The sequence below is a fragment of the Pristis pectinata genome, chromosome 12 (genome assembly GCF_009764475.1).
Source record: "Pristis pectinata isolate sPriPec2 chromosome 12, sPriPec2.1.pri, whole genome shotgun sequence".
NCBI classification, from domain to species: Eukaryota; Metazoa; Chordata; class Chondrichthyes; order Rhinopristiformes; family Pristidae; genus Pristis; species Pristis pectinata.
Window position 1 is genome coordinate 44,927,403 of NC_067416.1, and position 20,405 is coordinate 44,947,807.

The 20,405-nt window shown below is 42.4% G+C and overlaps 1 protein-coding gene across 4 annotated transcripts in view; it reads left to right on the top strand.

Moving 5' to 3' along the window:
- The first annotated feature begins 251 nt into the window (after nt 1-251).
- LOC127576525 (zinc finger protein 239-like) overlaps nt 252-20,405 on the top strand; it is a 108,177-nt gene continuing 88,023 nt past the window's right edge. Inside the window, exons 1-2 of one of the 4 annotated variants that reach the window (XM_052027011.1) lie at nt 252-466; nt 11,248-11,487. In XM_052027011.1, coding sequence (XP_051882971.1) covers nt 11,294-11,487 — 194 coding nt within the window. In that variant the 5' untranslated portion in view covers nt 252-466; nt 11,248-11,293. Of the gene's footprint in view, nt 467-11,235; nt 11,488-20,405 lie in introns of those variants that run through there. The other 3 variants (XM_052027010.1, XM_052027013.1, XM_052027012.1) reach the window with 3 other exon arrangements.

Consider the following 20,405-nt stretch of genomic DNA (forward strand, 5'->3'; position numbering starts at 1 on the left):
ACTTTCCCTCACGTTTGCGTGCAGGAGCAATTTTTTTTGCACAGCAATAACTGAAGAACACCTCTCCTCTGCAGCCCGCTCTACCCCCCCGACTTCAGGACGCACTCAACCCCCCCACGCACCATGACGCAACCCGCCCGAATGACCCGAGCCAGCAGCCTTGCAGCTGGCAACCCGCACCCGCCCTCGCACCCGATTGGTGCAACGGGCCGGGACCGCTGGGTCGGCTGATGCCATGCCTGCTCCCCATTGGTTTACGCTTGAGTGACAGCAGGAGGCGGCGCGCGGGCCCCGAGACGGTTGACGGTTTGCTGGCGGAGTGGGCTCCCTCCGTTTCCGGTCGGTGGCCCAGAGCGGCGAAGACCCGGTGCGGGGGTGATCGCAGGGCGGGGCTTGTGCGCTGGACGCGAGGAGCGGCCGGTTGTCGAAAGTCGGCGCTGGACACCGGCGGACAAAGAAAGTACTGGTGAGGAACAACACCGTCCCCCACAAACCCAGGAGATAGGGGGTTTATGGGCGTGTCCGCACTCATCCGTGCAGACTGCGAGGTTCTGGATTCGCTATCCGGCTGCAAGTGAGGGGGCGGGAGTGTGGGATCGAGGTCCGGACGGGCCCTGGTTACGGGGGGGATGGGGGCAGCTTAGTCGCCATCTTTGAGCAGGACGGGCGGCGCGCAGGACGGGGCATGCGCATCGCCATCTTACTCCGGTCACAATGAGAGGCGGGGCTTCGGGTGACGTCACGACGCCTCCCACCACTCTTGACTTTCTGATGTTGACTGGGCGCTTGGGCAACTCAAGGACTTCCACAAGATCACAGGAGTGGGCTAATCGGTCTCTCAAGCCTGCCCCGCCATTCAGTGTGATCATTGGCTGATTTCTGCTGGCTCAAGCTCCTCTTCTGTGGACTTCCCCATAAAACCCTCAGTCGAGGATCTTTCAAATATTTATCACCTGTGACGTGAGGTTTATCATGATTCCTTGTATGCCCAACTCTATATATAAGGCATCTATATTGTGTATGCTCTTTTTTAAACCAGCTTCTCAACCTGCCCTGCGATATTCAATGATCTCGGCACATAAAGCCTAATCTCTTGGTTGTTGTATCCCATTTAGAGTCAAACTCTTCAGTTTATATTGCCTTTTCTTGTTCTTTCTAACAAAATGTAACACTTAACATTTACCAGGATTAAATTTAACCTCTCATCTCTTGCCCATTCCACCAGCCTATCTATATCTCCTTGAAGTATCCTTGAAATCCTCCTCTTGGTTCATTACAGATTTTGAAATCATGCCCCCTATAGCCAAGTCCAAGTCATTGATATCTGTAAGGGAAAAATAGTGACCCTGGTACCCATACTGAGGAGTTCTGCTTGCGCCCAGTCCAAAAAGAACATTTTACAGCCACAATGCCTTGTCACTTAGCCAATTTTACTCTATTACTCTTTTATATCATGACTTTCAATCTTGGTGGAAAGCTTTATTGAACAACATGTGGGTCACATCAAATGCAATTTCCTCCTAAACCTTCTGTTTCTTCATCAAAAAGACTATCATGTTAATTGAATACAATTTGTCTTTACAAAAGCTATGCTGGCAGTTCTTAATCAATGCTAACACATCTTCAAGTGATTGATAAGTCTGCTATTATTATTTCCAATACTTCTCTCTCATTGAAAACATTGAAAGTGGTGTCACAGGTAGACACGGTGGTGAAAAAGGCAATTAGCATTCTGGCCTTCAGTCAGGGCACTGAGTACAGGAGTTGGGACATTATGTTGCCAGTTGTATAAGGTGTTGATGAGGCCGCACTTGGCAGTACTGTGTATAGTTTTGGTCGCCCTCTGCTATCGGAAAGATATCGGTTAAGCTGGAAAGGGTGCTGAAAAGATTTATGAGGATGTTGCCAGGGCCTGAGTTACAGGGAGAGGTTGGCCAGGCCTAGGTCTTTATCCCTTGGTGTGTAGGAGAATGAGGGGTGATCTTCGAGAGGTTAATAAATCCATGAGGGCACAGATCAGGTGGATGGTAGCAGTCTTTCCCCAGGGTTACGGAGTCCAAAACAAGAGGGCAGAGATTTAGGGTGAGAGGGAAAGAGTTAAAAGGGACGAGAGGGGCAACTTTTTCATGCAGAGAGTGATGAGTATTTGGAACAAGCTGCCAGAGGAAGTGGTTGAGGCAGGTTTCAATAGTATCATTTAAGAAGCACTTGGATAGGTACATGGAGGAGAGAGATATTGGCCAAATGCAGGAAATTGGAACAAGATGGGTGGGCACTGTGGTTAACATGGACTCGTTGGGCTGAAGGGCCTGTGTCCATATTGTATTGCTCTTTGACTCTCTATGACTATCATGGAGAAACATTCAGGAGAACCTTTGCAATAGCAAAATACTACAGATGCTGGAAACTCTGAAATACTAACAGAAAATGCTCAGTAGATCAGGCAGCATCTCCAGAGAGAGGAAGAAAGACAGTGTTAATGTTTTGGGTTCATAGTTTTCATCTAATCATAAGAGTTAGAAATGAAATGCATTTAATTCTGCTGAGAAAGTGGGAAGGTCTGTAATAGAGGTAGAGACAAATCAAGATGAATGACACGTGGCTGCTGGCTGAGGCTGAAAGATGGCAGTAAGGCTCATGAACAACAAAATATATTCGGATAAATAGGACAATATATTAAAAATAAATAGGAAGGGTTGAGAAACATCAGAAATTACAAGAGCACGAGAGGGAAAAAATTAAATGTCAAAAATATAAGATACAAGGCTTATTTTCTGAAATTAATCATTGCTGAGTCCTGAATACTCCAATATAGCTGTTAGATAATGAGATGCTGTTCCTCAGACTTAGCCTTGTGTTTCATTAAAATAAGAGGTCTGAATTTGAGTGGGATGGAGAAGTAAAACTGACGGGTAACTAGAAGATCAGCATCATTCTGGTGGAATTGAACAGGGGTATTTTGTAAATCTCTGCTTGGCCTCCCAATGGAGAGGGGACGACATTGTGAGCAGCAAATGCAACACACTAAATTGGAAATGGTGCAAATAAAACTCTGCTCACCTTGAAGGAGTTTTTTGTGTCTCTGGAAAAGTGGGAAGATGCAGATGTCAGGAAAGGGAATGGAACAGTTGGAGGTGGACAAGGTGAAAGTGAGAGCAGGATGGAAAGCGGCAGAAAATGTGAGAAACCTCGGCTCTGTTCAAAAGCAGGAAGCCGCACTTGATACATTTTGATTGGGACTGAAACAAGGAATATTCCGCATACAAACTCCATTAATGTGGTATCCAATTGAAATATTAATGGTTCGGTATCTGGTTCTTGTGGGACCCTTTAAACTTGCTGAAGTCCTTTTTCCCCATGCTCCCCTATTGGGTTCATCGGGAAAATTTATTACACTACTGTGTGTAATATATTAAAAAATCTGAATTTACAGTGTGTTATATTAATAGGAAAGAATATTAAATAGTCTGGAAAATCTGCAAGTCCAGCTCCAGGAAGGTCCCAGGGGTGCTGGATTGTTGGAGTTTTTGTGCTTGGCACTTGGGCATCTCAAGGGCCAAAGGGGAAGGGATCAGCAGCAAAGAGGATCAGGGATGCAACCTGGATTTAATCCTGTCCTCCAGTGCCAACTCCTGTCTCTCTGCAGTTTACATGTTCTTTCTGTGACTGTGTAGGTTTCCTCTGGATGCTCCAGTTTCCACCCACATCACAAAGACATGGACATGTAAGTGAGGGTAGAGTCTGGATAGAGTTAATCGGCTGTCTGTAAGGAGTTTGTAGATTCTCCCTGTGAGTCTGTGCGGGTTCCCTCCCACATCTCCAAAGACGTACAGGTTAGGAGTTGCGGGCATGCTATGTTGGCGCCGGAAGAGGGGCAACACTTGTGGGCTGCCCCCAGCACATTCTCAGTAACGCAAAAAGATGCATTTGCTGTGTGTTTTGATTGTACCATGTGACTGATAACTAAATATTTTAAATGGAGAAATAAAATGGGATTAGTCGTAATACTGTCGGTGGTTGATGTGGTCTTGGTGGTCGGGTAGGGTCTGTTTCTGTGCTGTATGGCTCCTATCAGGAAAAACTTGTTTACAGTGCCCACAGCACATTGAGGACAGAGGATCAGTTCCACTCGAAGCATCAGTAACAGAGAGGCCCCTGATATTGGGAGTAAAACTTCCTGCTGCTCACTGTACCCCGGTGGGCCCACTGTTATCAGAACTTGGAAAAGTTGGAATTAAAAACAAATTTTAATTACAAAGAAAGTTGGGAGGGGCCATTAGAATTAATGGGAACTCTGTGACGGTTTTGTGTCACGATAAAAATGGGAAATACTGAAGGTACTCCACGCTATCAGGCAGCATCTGTGGTGAGAGAAACAGAGTTGACTTTTCAGGTCAGGTGACCTTTCATCACAATTTTTTCTTAGAACATAGAAAAACTACAGCACAGAAAACAGGCCATTTGGCCTCTCTAATCTGTGCCGAAACATTATTCGGCTACTCCTATTTACCTGCCCCCAGCCCATACCCCTCCAGACCTCTCTCGTCCATGTACTCTATCCAATTTTACTCTTAAAAGTTAAGAGCGAGCCTGCATTTACCACATCAGATGGCAGCCCATTCCACACTCCCACCACTCTTTGAGTGAAGAAGTTCCCCCTAATGTTCCCCCTAATGTTCCCCCTAAACCTTTCCCCTTTCACCCTAAAGCCATGTCCTCTCGTACTTATCTCTCCTAATCTAGGTGGGAAAGAGCCTACTTGCATTAACCCTGTCTATGCCCCTCATCATTTTATAAAACCTCTATCATATCTCCCCTCATTCTTCTCTGCTCCAAGGAATAAAGTCCTAACATGCTCAATCTTTCCTTATAACTCAACTCCTGAAGACCCGGCAACTTCTTGTAAATCTCCTCTGCACTCTTTCAATCTTACTGACATCCTTCCTGTAGTTCGGTGACCAGAACTGCACACAATGTTCTAAATTTGGTCTCACCAATGACTTATACAACCTCACCAAAACATTCCAACTCCTATACTCAGTACTTTGATTTCATAAATGCCAGGATGCCAAAAGCCTTTTTTTTACAACCCTGTCTACCCTGTGACTCTACTTTCAAGGAATTATGTATCTGAACTCCCAGATCCCTTTGTTTCCTCCACACTCCTCAGTGCCCTACCATTTACTGTGTATGTCCTCCCTTGATTTGTCCTTCCAAATGCAACACCTCACACTTGTCTGTATTAAATTCCATCTGCCATTTTCTAGACCATTTTTCCCATTTGGTCCAGATCCCTCTGCAAGCTTTGAAAGCCTTCCTCACTGTCCACTACACCTCCAATCTTAGTGTCATCCGCAAACTACTGATCCAATTTACCACATTATCGTCTAGATCATTGATATATGCAACAAACAACAATGGCCCCAACACAGATCCCTGAGGCACACCACTAGTCACAGGCCTCCAATCTGAGAAACAACCATCCACAACACTCTCTGTCTTCTCCCACTCAGCCAATTTTGAATCCAGTTTACAACCTTTCCCATGGATACCCATTGAACTGAACCTTCTGAACTAATCTCCCATGTGGGACCTTGTCAAAGGCCTTACTAAAGTCCATGTAGACAACATCCACAGCCTTACCTTCATCTACTTTCTTAGTGACCTCCTCAAAAAACTCCACAAGATTCGTTAAACACGATCCTACCACGCATTAAAGCCATGCTGACTATACTTAATCAACCCTTGGCTGTCCAAATACTTATATGTCCTATCTCTCACAACACCTTCCAATAATTTACCCACTACTGACGTCAGGCTCACTGGCCTGTAATTACCCGGTTTACTCTTTGAGCCTTTCTTAAACAATGGAACAAAATGATCTATCCTCCAGTCCTCTGGCACTGCACCCGTGGCTAAGGACATTTTAAATATATCTGCCAGGGCCCCTGCAATTTCTACACTAGTCTCTCTCAAGGTCTGGGGAAATATCTTGTCAGGCCCTGGAGATTTATCTGCCTTTATTGCTGTAAAGCATCAAGTACCTCCTCCTTTTTAACTCTATATGTTCCATGACACTAGTGCTTGTTTCCTTTCCTTCCATATCCACAATGCCAGTTTCCTGAGTAAATACTGATGCAAAAAAAACTGTTTAAGACCTCCCCCATCTCCTGAGGCTCCACACATATACGACCACTCTGATCTTCTAGGGGACCAATTCTGTCTCTTACTATCCTTTTGCTCTTAATATACCTGTAGAATCCCCTTTGGGTTTACCTTCACATTATTTGCCAAAGCAGCCTCATGTCTTCTTTTTGCCTAATAAGTGTTCTGAAAGGCTGGAAATATCCTGCAGGTCAGGATTTAGTGGGGGCATAAGGGTATTTCTCACTCCCCCTGTCCTAATTCATCAGATTTCCAGTATCTGCATTTTTTTGTTTCTTCATTACTATTTGGATTATGCCTGGTGGAATGTAATTGGTTCCACTGATGTGGGTGATAGTCATTTGCTGTTGGTCCACTGCCTTTCCAGAGAGCTTGGAGTTAGATGTTTAATATTACTTGATAGGTAACTGCCAAGGTGACTTGTGAATTGAAGTGCTTCCGTCCTGCAGTCATTCCATACCATATTATTTTACTCCTCTGTGAAACTCTTCTAACATTGGTCGGACAATATTTGAAGTATTGTGAGCAGGTTTGGGCCCCAAATCTAAGGAAGGATGTACCTTCCTTTTTCAGAGAGGGTCCAGAGGAGGTTTATGAGAATGATCCCGGGAATGAAAGGTTTATAGCATATGAGGAGCGTTTGCTGGCTCTGGGCCTGTAGTCGATGGAGTTTAGAAGGATGAGGGGGATCTCATTGAAACCTACCGAATATTGAAATGTCTGGATTGAAGTGGATGTGGAGAGAATGTTTCCAGTAGTGGGAGAGTCTAGGACCAGAAGGCACAGCCTCAGAATAGAAGGATGTCCCTTCAGAACAGAGATGAGGAGGAATTTTCTTTAGCCAGAGGATGGTGAATCTAGAATTCATTGCCACAGACTGCTGTGGAGGCCAAGTCATTGGGTATATTTAAAATGGGGGTTGATAAGTTCTTGATTAGTAAGGGTGTCAAAGGTTACAGGGAGAAGGCAGGAGAATGGAGTTGAGAGGGAAAAATAAATCAACCATAATCAAATGGTGGAGCAGACTCGATGGGCCAAATGGCCTAATCTGCTCCTATATCTTACATTTGAACATATTTTGTTTGCTGACCATAAGGCTACACTAAGTGTTTTTGCATTGATGACATGATTGCAAATTCTATTTCAAGCAACATATGAAATGCTGGAGGGTCTCGACCTGAAACATCAACTGTCCATTTCCCTCCATGGATGCTGCCTGACCTGCTGAGTTCCTCCAGCATTTTGTGTGTTGCTCCAGCATCTGCAGTCTCTCTTGTGTCTGCAAATTTTATTTGTTTTCTTGATCTTCTCAAAGTCACGGTGGAGTTATTGTTATATGCACAAGTGTATGTACAGGTGCAATGAAAAACTTACATGCAGCAACATCACAGGTATATAGCATCAGATAAGGAGCATTCACAAGAGAAAACATAAAATAAACATAAATTATACACAATTTTTACAAGAAAGAACACAATTAGAACAAAAAAGGCCCATTGTATAATGTTGCTATACTGAGATAGTGATTGGGGTTGTGCAGGTTGGTTCAAGAACTGAATGGCTGCAGCTTTTCTTGGGAATTAACCTGTTATCACACAGACTTGAAGGGTGGTCTTCCAGATTCCAGGGTTACCTTGGTAAATAGTGTGATACTGTTGAATACTAATATTTGGAAGATCTGGGAAACATTGAAATGTGGGAAACAATGGCAGTTACCATGCATGTACAGCAATTAGGAAGGGAAATGGGATTTACTGCATAGGGTATAAGGAAGTTTTATTCCTCTCTTTCGTTAAGAGATAAAGAAACAGCTATCAAATAGAAAATAAATGCTGCAGAACACAATTTAGAAAAAGGCTGTGAAGAGTGCAGATGGCATTCTTATATCATCATGGGTCCAGGGACAAGTGTTTTTTATTGTCCTAAGGTACTGAGTCATTTTGGGTCTGGGTCCATGTATCATAGCTTGGTGGGTAGCCTTTTTTCCCATTGTATCTGTGCTATTGTTTTGAAAGAACTATCCCATTAGTATTACTTGTGTGCCTTTCCCAATAGCCCTTCAACTCCCCTCTAGAAAGAATTGAATCTCGTTCCACCACTGCTAACACTAACTTTCTCTTCCAATGCATTGCACTTTATCTTGCGTTTTTGCCTCAGATGTGTTCTTTCAACTTTCCCCCCGCTTCTTTAGGTTTATTAATTTGCAGATAACTGCTTTCTCATCCTTGGTATCCTAGTAAATCTCCATGCCAGAGATACTGACCTCTTTTCAGAATTGTATCCAGGCTTGGACACAATACTCCAGTTATAGCATGACTTATAAAGATGATGCTCAGGTTGCTTGTTTATAGTTCGTGTCTCTATTTATAAAGCCAAATATTCCATGTGATTTATTAGTAATATACCATTTTGTGCTTCAGGTATTAGTGTATGAACATGAACAGGTTCCTATTTATTCTATGTCCTGCCTTTGGGGTGACTTCAGGCTTGTATTGAACAGAGATTGGGTTCAAGTCCTTGTGCTGAAAAGTAAAGGGAACAGACAGATGTTGTTGTGGTGCATACATGATTCTACGATGGTATGCTGCCTCCATGGTCAAGGATATCACAGAGGAGGTGCAAAACCTTCTGGATGGGGAGAGTAAACAACCACAGTCTAGATTGGTACCAACCATATAGGTAGAAAAAAAGTTGGGTTCTGCAGACAGATTTTAGGAAACAGATTAAGAAGCAGAACCTCAAGTGACAGCTATCTGTAGATTATTCTCTTCGATATTTGCCAGAGAGTAAAGAAAGATACAGTAAAATTCTGATAATCCACTTTACGATTGTTCTAAAATCCTGATGATTTGGCATCTGGTTCAGCAGGTGATGATTCCTGTTCCTCACCTTACGCTGCAGGGCCCAGCTCTGAATTAAGGATGTTGGAGTGTTAATTGGGAATTAACATCCAATAGTCCAGAAAATCTTCCAATCCAGCACCTCCAAAGTCCCAAGTGTGTCAGATTAACCGAGTTTTACTGACGTGTAGATGAATGGGAGACTGGAGAGATGGGACCAGGATGGAAAGCTTTCGATTTCTGCCCATTGGGACCTGTTCTGAGGAAGATGGGAATTGTGCATGCCAGATGCATTGCACTTCAAAACAGCTGGAACCAAGATCCTTCTAAGCAAGGTTGATAATGTTTTGAGGAGGTTTAAACTTGCTTGATGGGGATGCTGAGCAAAGATTTGGGTGGGGAAAAAAGTTGAAATGGAAAGCAATAAAGTTAATGACAGAAGTGGGCAGCACATTAATGTAGCTAGTCGAGTTGCTGCCTCACAGCTCCAGCGATCTGACTCAGTCCTGACCTTCACTGCTGTCAGTGTGAAATTTTCACGTTCTCGCTCTGACTGTATGAGTTTCCTCAGGGTACTCTGGTTTCCTCCAACATCCCAAAGACGGTGGGAGGTTAATGGGCCACTTTAAATTGCACTGGTATATTGGAGATGGGAATGTGGGAGAATAAAATGGGATTAGTGTTAAATGGATGCTTGGCATTCTGTGGAAACTCAGTTGGCCACGTGGCCAGTTTCCACACTTTATGATTCCAGGAAATTAAAAGGCATAGTAGACAAAGGAGTTTGCAAGCAGTAAAGTGAAAAAGGCAGAGGAATTGAGGGTGATGATGGAATCGTGGCATTATTTTAATATTTTAAAATCCCTGGTTGCAGGATTTTCAGACAAGATAGAGGGGGATAGAAACAAGGAGGTGGTGGTGGCAGTGTTGGTTGAAGAAATGATATTAGAGTCAAAGAGCTATACAGCATGGAAGCAGGTCCTTCAGCCCAACTCATCCCATGTTGACTAATTTGCCTAACAGAGCTAGTCCCGTTTGCCAGCATTTGGCCCATATCCCTCTAAATCTTTCCTATTCATGTACCCCTGTCCATGTACCTTCTTGAGTGTCATAATTGTTCTGGACCTCTACCAATTCCTTGGACAAGTCGTTCCATATACTCACCACCCTCTGTGTGAAAAGGTTGCCCCTCAGGTTCCTTTTTAAATCCTCCCCTCCCCCCACTTAAAACATATGCTCTCTAGTTTGGGCTCCCCAACTGTGGGAAAAGACTTAGCTGTGAGATGGAATTATATTTTATAAGGATCATCAAATAAGGCTGTATGGGCTGGATTGGAGAACAGAAAATGGGCAACCATATTACTGGCAGTATACTATAGACTTCTGAACAGTCTGGAGGGATCGAAGAACCAAACTATAAGCAAACTTATGAGAAGCACAAGTGGAAGCATAACTATGTAACAAGATCAACAAGCTTGATGGGTGGAGAGTTATTCAGGATACAGTTTTTGGAAATCGATGAGTAATAGTTGACAGGTGTTTTTATGACTGTAAGGCTATTATTAGCAGGATTCCAAAAAGTTTTAATACTTGGTCCCATACTTCCTGCATAAGGGAATGGTAAAAGTTTGCAAATGAATAGCCATGTTGTTGACAGGGTCTGCAGTGTCTTGTGTCTCTGTACAAAAGCAAATTACGACAGTTGCGCTGGATATAATGCAACACTGACTTTGTAATATTTTCTGTACCTGTCTATATTGTACTATACTGATACATGTGTGTTGGCCCTGATATAGGCCAGGAACAAGATCTGGTCCTTGATTAAGTGCAGACCCTTAAACTATGCCATGACCTGTTGGTGAGGTTCCATGGGTTTATGATGTGTGTATGATCAAAGGCTCTCGAATGTCTTTTCCTGCAACAATGTCTGAGCAAAAGTGAAGCCAACACCACGAACTGCTTTACCATGTGAGACAGATACTCATATAAATCAGACATTCCAGACAGGAAAGCCCTTTTTACAACATCTTTGCTAATTTCCCTGAATGTGAAATAGGAGAGGAGCCTGTGAATGGCAGTCATGGAGTGCCTGGAGGGGTGATGGGGTTGGGGGAGGGGAGGAGGTGGCTGCTGCTCTTTCTCACAATAGCAACTATTAACACTCCGCTGCAGGGTGCAAAGAGGAGTTTAAAAATGCAGCTAATGTGATTGTTCCCTCTTTCTTCCTATGGGCCTTGGATAGAGGCAGAGTTTCAGCCTGTGAACTCCAAGGGAGGCAGAACAAGACAATGGATCCTGAAAGGCCACCAGAACCTGTTAGTGTGAACACTGGAGAGAGCGAAGAGGATCCAAAGAAGGCTGTGGGTTCCGAAGAGTCAGCGCCAGCAGAGCCCGAGTCAGAGCCTGCGGACATCAAAGAAGATAAGGAGAGGCAGAATAGGACAAAGGAAGATGAAAGACAACCATCACAGCCACAGATCAGGTAAGCAGCTGCTGTTAGTTTTATCAGCACTTCGAATGCTAGTGGCTGTTTGGGGAAACAGAATGTGGAATGCTGCAAGTCTTGTTTTCGGGTTCTGCAGGACTGGTCAGAGTCCACAGAGGGGCAAAGCCCTTGAGCAGGGCAGAATTCAGTGGGGTTTGTCCTCTGAAAATAAATGCTTTAAAATCATAGAAAATTTAGAACACAGAAGAAGGCAGGTCATTATGTCTGTGCTAATGAAAAGGAGTTACCAATGTAATCCCAACTCCAGAACCTGGTCTGTAGACCTGTAGGCCATGGCTCTTCTTGTACACATTCAACTATATAGGTGTGATGAGGTCTGCTGCCTTTTAGGTACTAGTTCCAGACTCCTCTAATGATTCATCTATTACTTTTAATAGTTTTTTGTTTCCAAAAATTCTGTTCACATCAGTCTTGAATATAATTTCCATCTTTCATTATCAATATGTATTAGCATCACTCTTTGTTCCTGTTTCCCCTTAAAGTGTTTGCATTACTCCAACAATTCCCTGTGTTAAGTGAGTACATAAAAGATGAAGGTGTAAAATTAAAAAGTGTGGTATTGGAGTTAATGTATTGGCATGGACTGAAACTTGGGTCGAAAGACCGAAAATAGAGTATAGGAATAAATGGGTCTTTTGGGATGACAGGCAGTAACTAAAGTGCTGTTGCAGGGGATAGTGCTTGGGCCCTCAGCTATTCATGATATATCAGTGATTGAGCTGAGGGAACAAAATGTAATATTTCAAAGTTTGCCGACAACACTAAACTGGGTGGGATTGTGAATTGTGACGAGGTTGCAGAGATGTTTTAAGACAATTTAGACGGATTATGAATTGGGAAAAAATTTGGTAAATGTAGTATAATGTAGATAAATGTGAAGTTATCCACTTCGGTTGGGGAAAAACAAAAAGGCAGAGTAGTTTTTAAATGGTATTTGTTTGGGAATTGTAGATGTACAAAGAGATTTAGGGATTTCTTGTTCATCAGTCACTCAAAGCAAAGGTGTAGGTGCGTCAAGGCAAATTATGTATTGACCTTAACAGAAAGAGGATTTGAGTATATGAATAAAGCGGTATTGTGCAATTATTGAGAGCCATGGTGGAGTATTGTGTACAATTGTAGTCTTGCTCAAGGAAGGATATACTTGTGGAGAGGAGTGCAACAAAAGTTGATAAATTGGTTTATTATTGTCATGTGTAACAAGGTACAGTGAAAAACTTGTGTTGCATGCAGTCCATACGGATCATTTCATTACATCAATGTATTGAGGTAATATAAGAGAAAGCACTAACAGATTGCAGAATAAAGTGCTACAGTACAGACAAATTGCAAGGTCATAATGAGGTAGATTGTGAAGTCAAGAGTCCATCTTATTTGTACTAGGGGACTGTTCAATAGTCTCATAACAGTGGGATAGAAGCTCTCCTTGAGCCTCATGCTTTCAGGCTTTTGTATCTTCTGCCCAATGTGATGGAGGGAAGGAGAAAAGAGAATGTTCACCAGACTGTTTAATATTTTATTTCATATTTTGTCATGACATAGGAGGCCATATAGTCTATTAAGTCTATGCTGGCTCTTAGAGAATCCCATCAGTCTCTTTCCCCCTCTTATTTCTCTAAGCCCTCTTTCACATGATCATCAATCCCACCTGGATTCTCCTAGCACCCACTTACACTAAGAGCAATTTACAGCAGCTAATTAATCGACCTACTACACATCCTTGGGATGCGGAGGAAACTGGTTCATTGAATTGTAGCGTGGAAATAGGCCTTTTGACTCACTATGTCCATGCTGAACATCAAACACTCATTTTTACACTAATCCTATCCTAAACCAATTTATTCTCCCCATTTTTCCATCAATGTCTCCAGATTCTACTGCTCATCTATACACCCGGGGCAATTGATAATGTTAATGCAGTAAATCAGTAAATGTTAAATCTAAATGATCAGAATGTCTTTGAAAAGCTATCCCATAATAGACCAATATATAAAATCAGAAAACACAGAGTCACAGGACAAATAGGAAAATCAATTGCTAGCTGACTTCAAGAAAACAGAGCAAGACTAAAGGACAGGTTTTTTATTATGGAGGTGGGTTAGAAATGGTGTTTCACCAGGATCTGTGCTGAGACCACTCATTTTCACAATTTAGAATGACTTTGGAATTAAAAACACCATTTCTAAGTTTCTGGTCACGACCAAATTGGGGTGATAGTCAATTCTGAGGAGGACTGCAACAAATTCCAAAACTATATGAATGAGCATGGAGAATGGGAAAAGAAGGAAAATGAAGTTCAACAGAAGTAAATGTGAGGTAATACAGTTTGGTAGGAAGAACAAGGAGGCCACTGATACTAGGAAGACAGGAGTCAAATTCAGTAGATGAACAAAGGGATGAACAAATACTCCAGTCTCTAAAAGTCATGGCACAGGTTAGCAGACCATTAACAAAGTAAATCAAGTACAAGTAATTATTTCTGGAGGGACAGAATTGAAAAGGAGCAAATAAACCTATATTGAACCCTTGGATATTGCAGCAAGACATCTTTATTCATATAGTCAAATACTCTACTATGAATACACTGGTTGCCCTCTTGCTTGTTTGTTTTCAGTGACTGATGTGCAGGAATGCCTAAATCTCTTCGTACATTAATAATTCCCACTATAATCATCATAAAGCGTTTATCAGTTTTGAAACTATCCCCTACTTCTATTTTTATTTGCCCTTGTTCATATCCCATTGCTAGATCCAGGAATGCATTTTTGGAGTTTCTACATATTGAATTGGACAGGACTGCTAAATTAATTGTAGGAACTCTATTCCATCATTCCCTTCAATTAATACTGGGTAGTTGAAATTCCCCCTTTTGTTAATTTTGTTTTTTACTTATTTCCCCAATCTATGTGTATTCTTCTTCCTCTGTAGATAACACCTACTAGTGAGATTAGTCCTTATTCGATCTCAGTAAATAAGGATTCTATTTTGCTTCCTTACAGCTGTATCCCTTTGTTTTCTTCGACTGCCAAAGTGCACTGCAATTCCACTTCTCCTTTTTTCTCTCCTCTGTTCTCCCAAATGTGTTGTACCCTGTAATGTTGAATTCCCTGTCCTGACTTTCCTGCAGCCAAATCTCAATAGTCCCCTCTATGTCTGGCTCTCCAATGCAAGAGTGCCCCCGTTCCTGTTTTTACTATGTACATTGTGCATTGCTGTACAAACAGACCACAATCAGTGAGGATAGGCAGCAATACCTCCGGTACGATTATTCTCAACACTGGTGCCCCACAGGGCTGTGTCCTCAGCCCTCTACTCTACTCCCTATACACTCATGACTGTGTGGCCAGATTCTGCTCTAACTCCATCTACAAGTTTGCAGATGATACCATCGTTGTAGGCCATATCTCAAACAGCGATGAGTCGGAGTACAGGAAGGAGATAAAGAGCTTAGTGGAATGGTGTCATGATAACAACCTTTCCCTCAATGTCAACAAACAAAAGAGCTGGTCATTAACTTCAGGAAAGAGGGTGGTGTACCTGCACCTGTCTACATCAATGGTGCTGAGGTCGAGAGGGTTGAGAGTTTCAAGTTCCTGGGAGTGAACATCACGACAGACTGTCCTGGTCAAATCACATAGATGCCACAGCCAAGAAAGCTCACCAGTGCCCTCTACTTCCTCAGGAGGCTAAAGAAATTTGGTTTGTCCCCTTTGACTCTCACCAACTTCTACCGATGCACTATAGAAAGCATCCAACTGGATGTATCACAGCTTGGTACGGCAACTGCTCTGCCCAGGACCGCAAGAAACCGCAGAGAGTTGTGGACACAGCCCAGCGCATCATGGACACCAGCCTCCCCTCCTTGAACTCTGTCTTTACCTCTCGTAGTCTTGCTGAAGCAGCCAGCATAATCAAAGACGCCACCCACCCAGGACATTCTCTCTTCTCTCCTCTTCCATCAGATAGAAGGTACAGGAGCCTGAGAGCACATACCACCAGACTTTAAGGACAGCTTCTACCCCACTGTGATAAGACCATTGAACGGTTCCCTGTACAATGAGATGGACTATGACCTCATGATCTACCTTGTTGTGACCTTGCACCTTATTGCACTGCACTTTCTCTGTGGCTGTGACACTTTACTCTGCTATTGTTTTTACTTGTACTACCTCAATGTACTCTGTACTAACTCAATGTAACTGCACCTGTGTAATGAATTGACCTGTATGATTGGCTTGCAAGACAAGATTTGCACTGTACCTCAGTACAAGTGACAATAATAAACCAATACCAATACTTTAACTGTTTTATAATAGGATTTCTTTTCACCTTGTGGTTAACCATCCTTTTAAATTCTTGTTCTAGAATGCTATTTGCCCTCTTGTTCTTTCCTGTGATTTTTTTTTGCATCCATTTCCTTTTTACATTTGAGCTGCTTGCATTTCTTCGCAAAGATTATGAAGAAGGAGTAAGGAATTCTGTGTCCTTATTTGCTCTTTCCATTTATCTGGGTTCATCCCGTATTGGTATTGCTCCTTCAGGTCCCTGGCACCACTTTATCATGAAAAGGAATGCTTCTCTCCCTCAACAGCCCTTTAACCATGTGCCAATTCTTCTTATCTCTCTCCATCTTTGCCATTGAATGCATCTTGAACAAAGATATAGAGATTGTTACCCTCAAGGTCCTTGTAACCTGTGGTTTCAGCAGAGTGCCCTCAGTGTTATTGGAGCTTATTGTTTCTTTGACTGCTTTTGATCATTGTCTTCCTTTGGAAGACTGGCTGTCAGTTGATTGACGGGCCAGAGTAACTATGAGTGCTTCCAGAACAGCTTTGACAGCCAGTCAAACCAATCACCAGCCATCCTAGCTGTCCAAGCTATCACTGAGATTGAATGTTTGCAAATACTTCTGACATTGATAAACATTCAAAAACACTTACAAAATATGAAAAAAATAAAAACACATACATTTTAGACTGCAAAACACATGTGCACCTTGTGAACATATGGGTTTCATCCAGATGCTATATTTTCCTCCCATATGCCAAAGCTGCATGGAGGGGTGGGTTAATTGAACCTAGTGTAAATGGTAGGTTCTGGGGGTGGGGTGCGGGTAGTGGGGGTGGGTATTGACGGGAATGTGAAAATTAATAAAATCAAATACGATAAGCGTAGATAGTACTTGGTGCTTGACACGGACTCGGGGAGCTGCAGGGCCTGTATGATTCCGTGAGTCTAAAATTTACCATGCAGAAGGTTTGGCTAATTGTGTCCACTGGGGGAAAAAATCTTCCCAAACTAATCCTGTCTTCCAGTACCAGGTCCGTAGCACTGCAAGCCACGTTTTCTTGTATACACATCCTAACATTTAAACATGATGATTGTTTCTGCCTTTACCACCCTTTCAAGCAGTGAGTTACAGACCCCCAACAACTCTCGTGGTGAAAACATTTTTCCTCGTCTCCCCTCTAATTCTTCCACCAATTACTTTAAATCTGTGCTCCCTTGCATTTGCCTACTTACTCTGTATAGCCCTTCATAATTTTATATACACTAAAACAACCCTAACCTTTCAAATATTTCCTCATAGCTGAAATTATCAAGTCCTAGCAACATCCTCGTGAATACCTCTGCACCCTCTCTGTACTGTAATGTTAACAGAACATTATGGAGTACTCAAGCTGGCTGTAACTTTGTGCTGTATACAGTCCCAGACTAATTAACACACTCTTGTAATTCTGTGTCTCTCCTAATTCCATTTTTACACCTATCTTACTATCTATTGGAGGATTTGCAGGTATTCCAACATCTTTCTCTTCCTCCATGCCTCTGTGTCCTCCTATTTACTTTGCATTTCCCTTGCCTTTTTGAAACTTCCTAAATGCATTCACCTGGTTGGATTTCATTTACCATATTTCTTCTTGCAATCTAAAGCTTTTCCCTTAGTGATCAAACACATCACTAATTTTGTATCAAAACAAGCCTACCCTGTCCCCATTGGACTCCATTAAGATTCCACCAGCATAGTTGTCCTCAGCCTTGCCTGCGCTCAGGAGTCTTGGCCCAGTTTTATTTATTTATTTTTGGGATGCGAGTGTTGCTGGCCCAGCCACCTGCCCATTCATAAAGAAGTAATGGCGACATAAAGAAGGTAATGGCACACTAATTTCTTGAAGCATTATGGTCATTCTGGTGAAGTTACCGCAACAATGTTGTTGGCCAGAGATTACCAGGAATTCGACCCAGCAGCACTGAAGGAATGGCAATATATTTCCAAGTTGGGATGATGCAGTACTGTGGGTAGGGTGTAACTTGTGGGCAGTGGCGTTTCCATGTGCCTTCTGCCCTTATTCCTCGTGGTAGAGTTTGCAAAGCTGAGAGACATAAATAATGACATTTAAAAGACATTTGGATATATATATGGATAGGAAAGGTTTAGGGAGATACAGGATAAATGCGTGCAAATGGGACTAGCTTCCGTAAGCACCTTGGTCGGCATTGATGGGTCAGGCCAAAGGGCCTATTTCCATGCTGTATTACTCTGTGACTCCATGAGAGGTACCATCAAAGTAGCCTTGGCAAGTAACTACAGTGCATTTTGTACGTGCAATATTAATGGATGGGGTGCCAATCAGTGGGCTGTTTTGTCATGGATCATGTCAAGCCTTGTGTTGTTAGCTTGCACTCACCCATGCAAGTGGAGATTATTCCACTGTGCTCTTTATTTGTGTTTTGTAGATGGTGGGAAGTCTTTGGAGGTGAATGGCACACCTGTAGGGTACCTAGCCTCTGACCCGTTCTTGTAGCCACATCTTTATTGTACTGGTCCAATTGAGTTTCTGATGAGTGGTGACTGTCATAATGTTGATTGTCAGGACACTGCAATAGTAATGATATTGACTATCAAAGAGAGGGTCTTAGACTTCCTCATGTTAGAAGTGGTCGTTGCCTGGTTCCAATGTTAAGCGGTCTGCTGACTTTTAAGTGGAACATCTGCCTCAGTCAATCCACTGCCAGTTTTATCTTGAAGAACTTTAATGAATTTGCCAAACAGTAAACTTCTCATAAAATTGAATTGACTCTGAATTATGATTTCCGAACTGTCCAATTACTGCTCTCTTATTTTGTACACAATTGAGGTAATAACCTAGAAATTATTTCTCTTTTTGGTTCTGCTTGTTAACTTAATCCCTAGTTCTCACAGAAACTTCTAGTGTTTCATGGTCCGTGATACCTGGATCCTTCTCCTCTCTCTGTTGCTCTTACCCTCGGGATATATCCTTAGCCCAGGTGTCACATAGACAACACTAACTTTGTGTGATCTCGGCTGCAAAGGAAAATAACTGTTTCCTTAACTAACAGCAACAAACAATCTGCTGGAGGAATTCAGCGGGTCGAGCAGCATCTGTGGGAGGAAAGGAATTGCCGACATTTCGGTTTGTAAATTTGCATTGCGACTGCTTTTTTTCTTGCGGGTGGATTTGGGAGACAGTGGCAGGTGAATGACAGATAAGAGGCGGACAGAGAGAGAGAGAAAAAATGAGAGGCAGATGGGATGAGGTGGGGATTGACCAGATAACTTTCTCCCTCCCCCATACATCATTAAAATCTGCAACCCGGACTCTAGTTTAACACCTCGCATTGAAATTTCGTCAAGTTCCAGACGTTTATTGCAGATGTGGAGCTAAGGATCTCGCTGAACCCTTCCGGCTTTCTGTATGTTGCACCAACAGTATGTTGCTGCCCTTTGCTGTACTGTTCTCTGTTCTATGTTAAAATGCTGCATTCTATCACCCTTATTGAATTCCAGGTCCTTATTCTGAGACAAACAGTTTTTCCCTACATTTCCCTTGTTTCTTTTGCGAAGAATTTCAAATCTGGGTCCCTTGGTCCTTAAACTACCTGCTTATGGGAATAGCATCTCTCTACTTTAACCAGTGTACATCAGTCATGATCTCGTATGTCATCATCAAATCTCCCCTCAACTATCTTTGTTCCTAGGAGAGTAAGCCCAATTTCTCCATTCTAACTGGGATTCCTCATGCCTGCAATGATTTTGTTTTTCAGCATCCTCGGTAGAACCTTCACGTCCTTAAGTGTGGCAACCAGATTTTGGGTATAATGCTCAGTTGTGTTTGAACCAATGCTTTATACGGGTTCGGCATTTTATACCCTGTGCTCTATTTGTGAATCCTGGAATCTCACAAACTTACTGGCCACCCTTTTGACCTGTCCACCACTTTTAAGGATACATGCACATGTGCAGAAAGAGAAGGCCTGAGAGCGCCCCCTATTGAAATGTATGATTTATTCCCTGTTGTATCTCTTTATTCTTTTGGCCAAAGTATATCCCTCTTTATGAAATTTATCTGCCACTTTTCTGCCCATTTCAGCAAACCATTCTTGGAGTTTCCTGCTATCTCATTGTTGACCAGACTTGTAAGCTTTGTCAATTTGAAATTTTACCCGTACACCCATGTCTAAGTTATTTGCATATATCAACACAACCAATTGGAACTACCACTGCTTAATCAAAGCTAGTCTGGGAAACAACAATTTACCAATATTTGTTGTTTTGAGCCAATTTTTCATCAATGCTGCTTCTAACTCTTTAATTCCTTTGGCTTCAATTTTGCTATCCTTCCGTGTTGGTTTTTGATGAAGATATTTATTGTCTTTGATAACACATTTCAGGAAGTCTATGCGCTTGCCCTCCAGTGTAGCCTCTTCATCAGTCTAATATATTACCTCGTCAAAAATTCAGTCAAGTATAGTGTTCAACTAATTGAAGTAAAGTAATTTTCTTTCTTCTAATTATGCTGGCTGTCCTTTATCAACTCATTTTTCCAATTGATTTCTAATGTTTCCTTTGGAAATTGTTTCTGCATACTTCC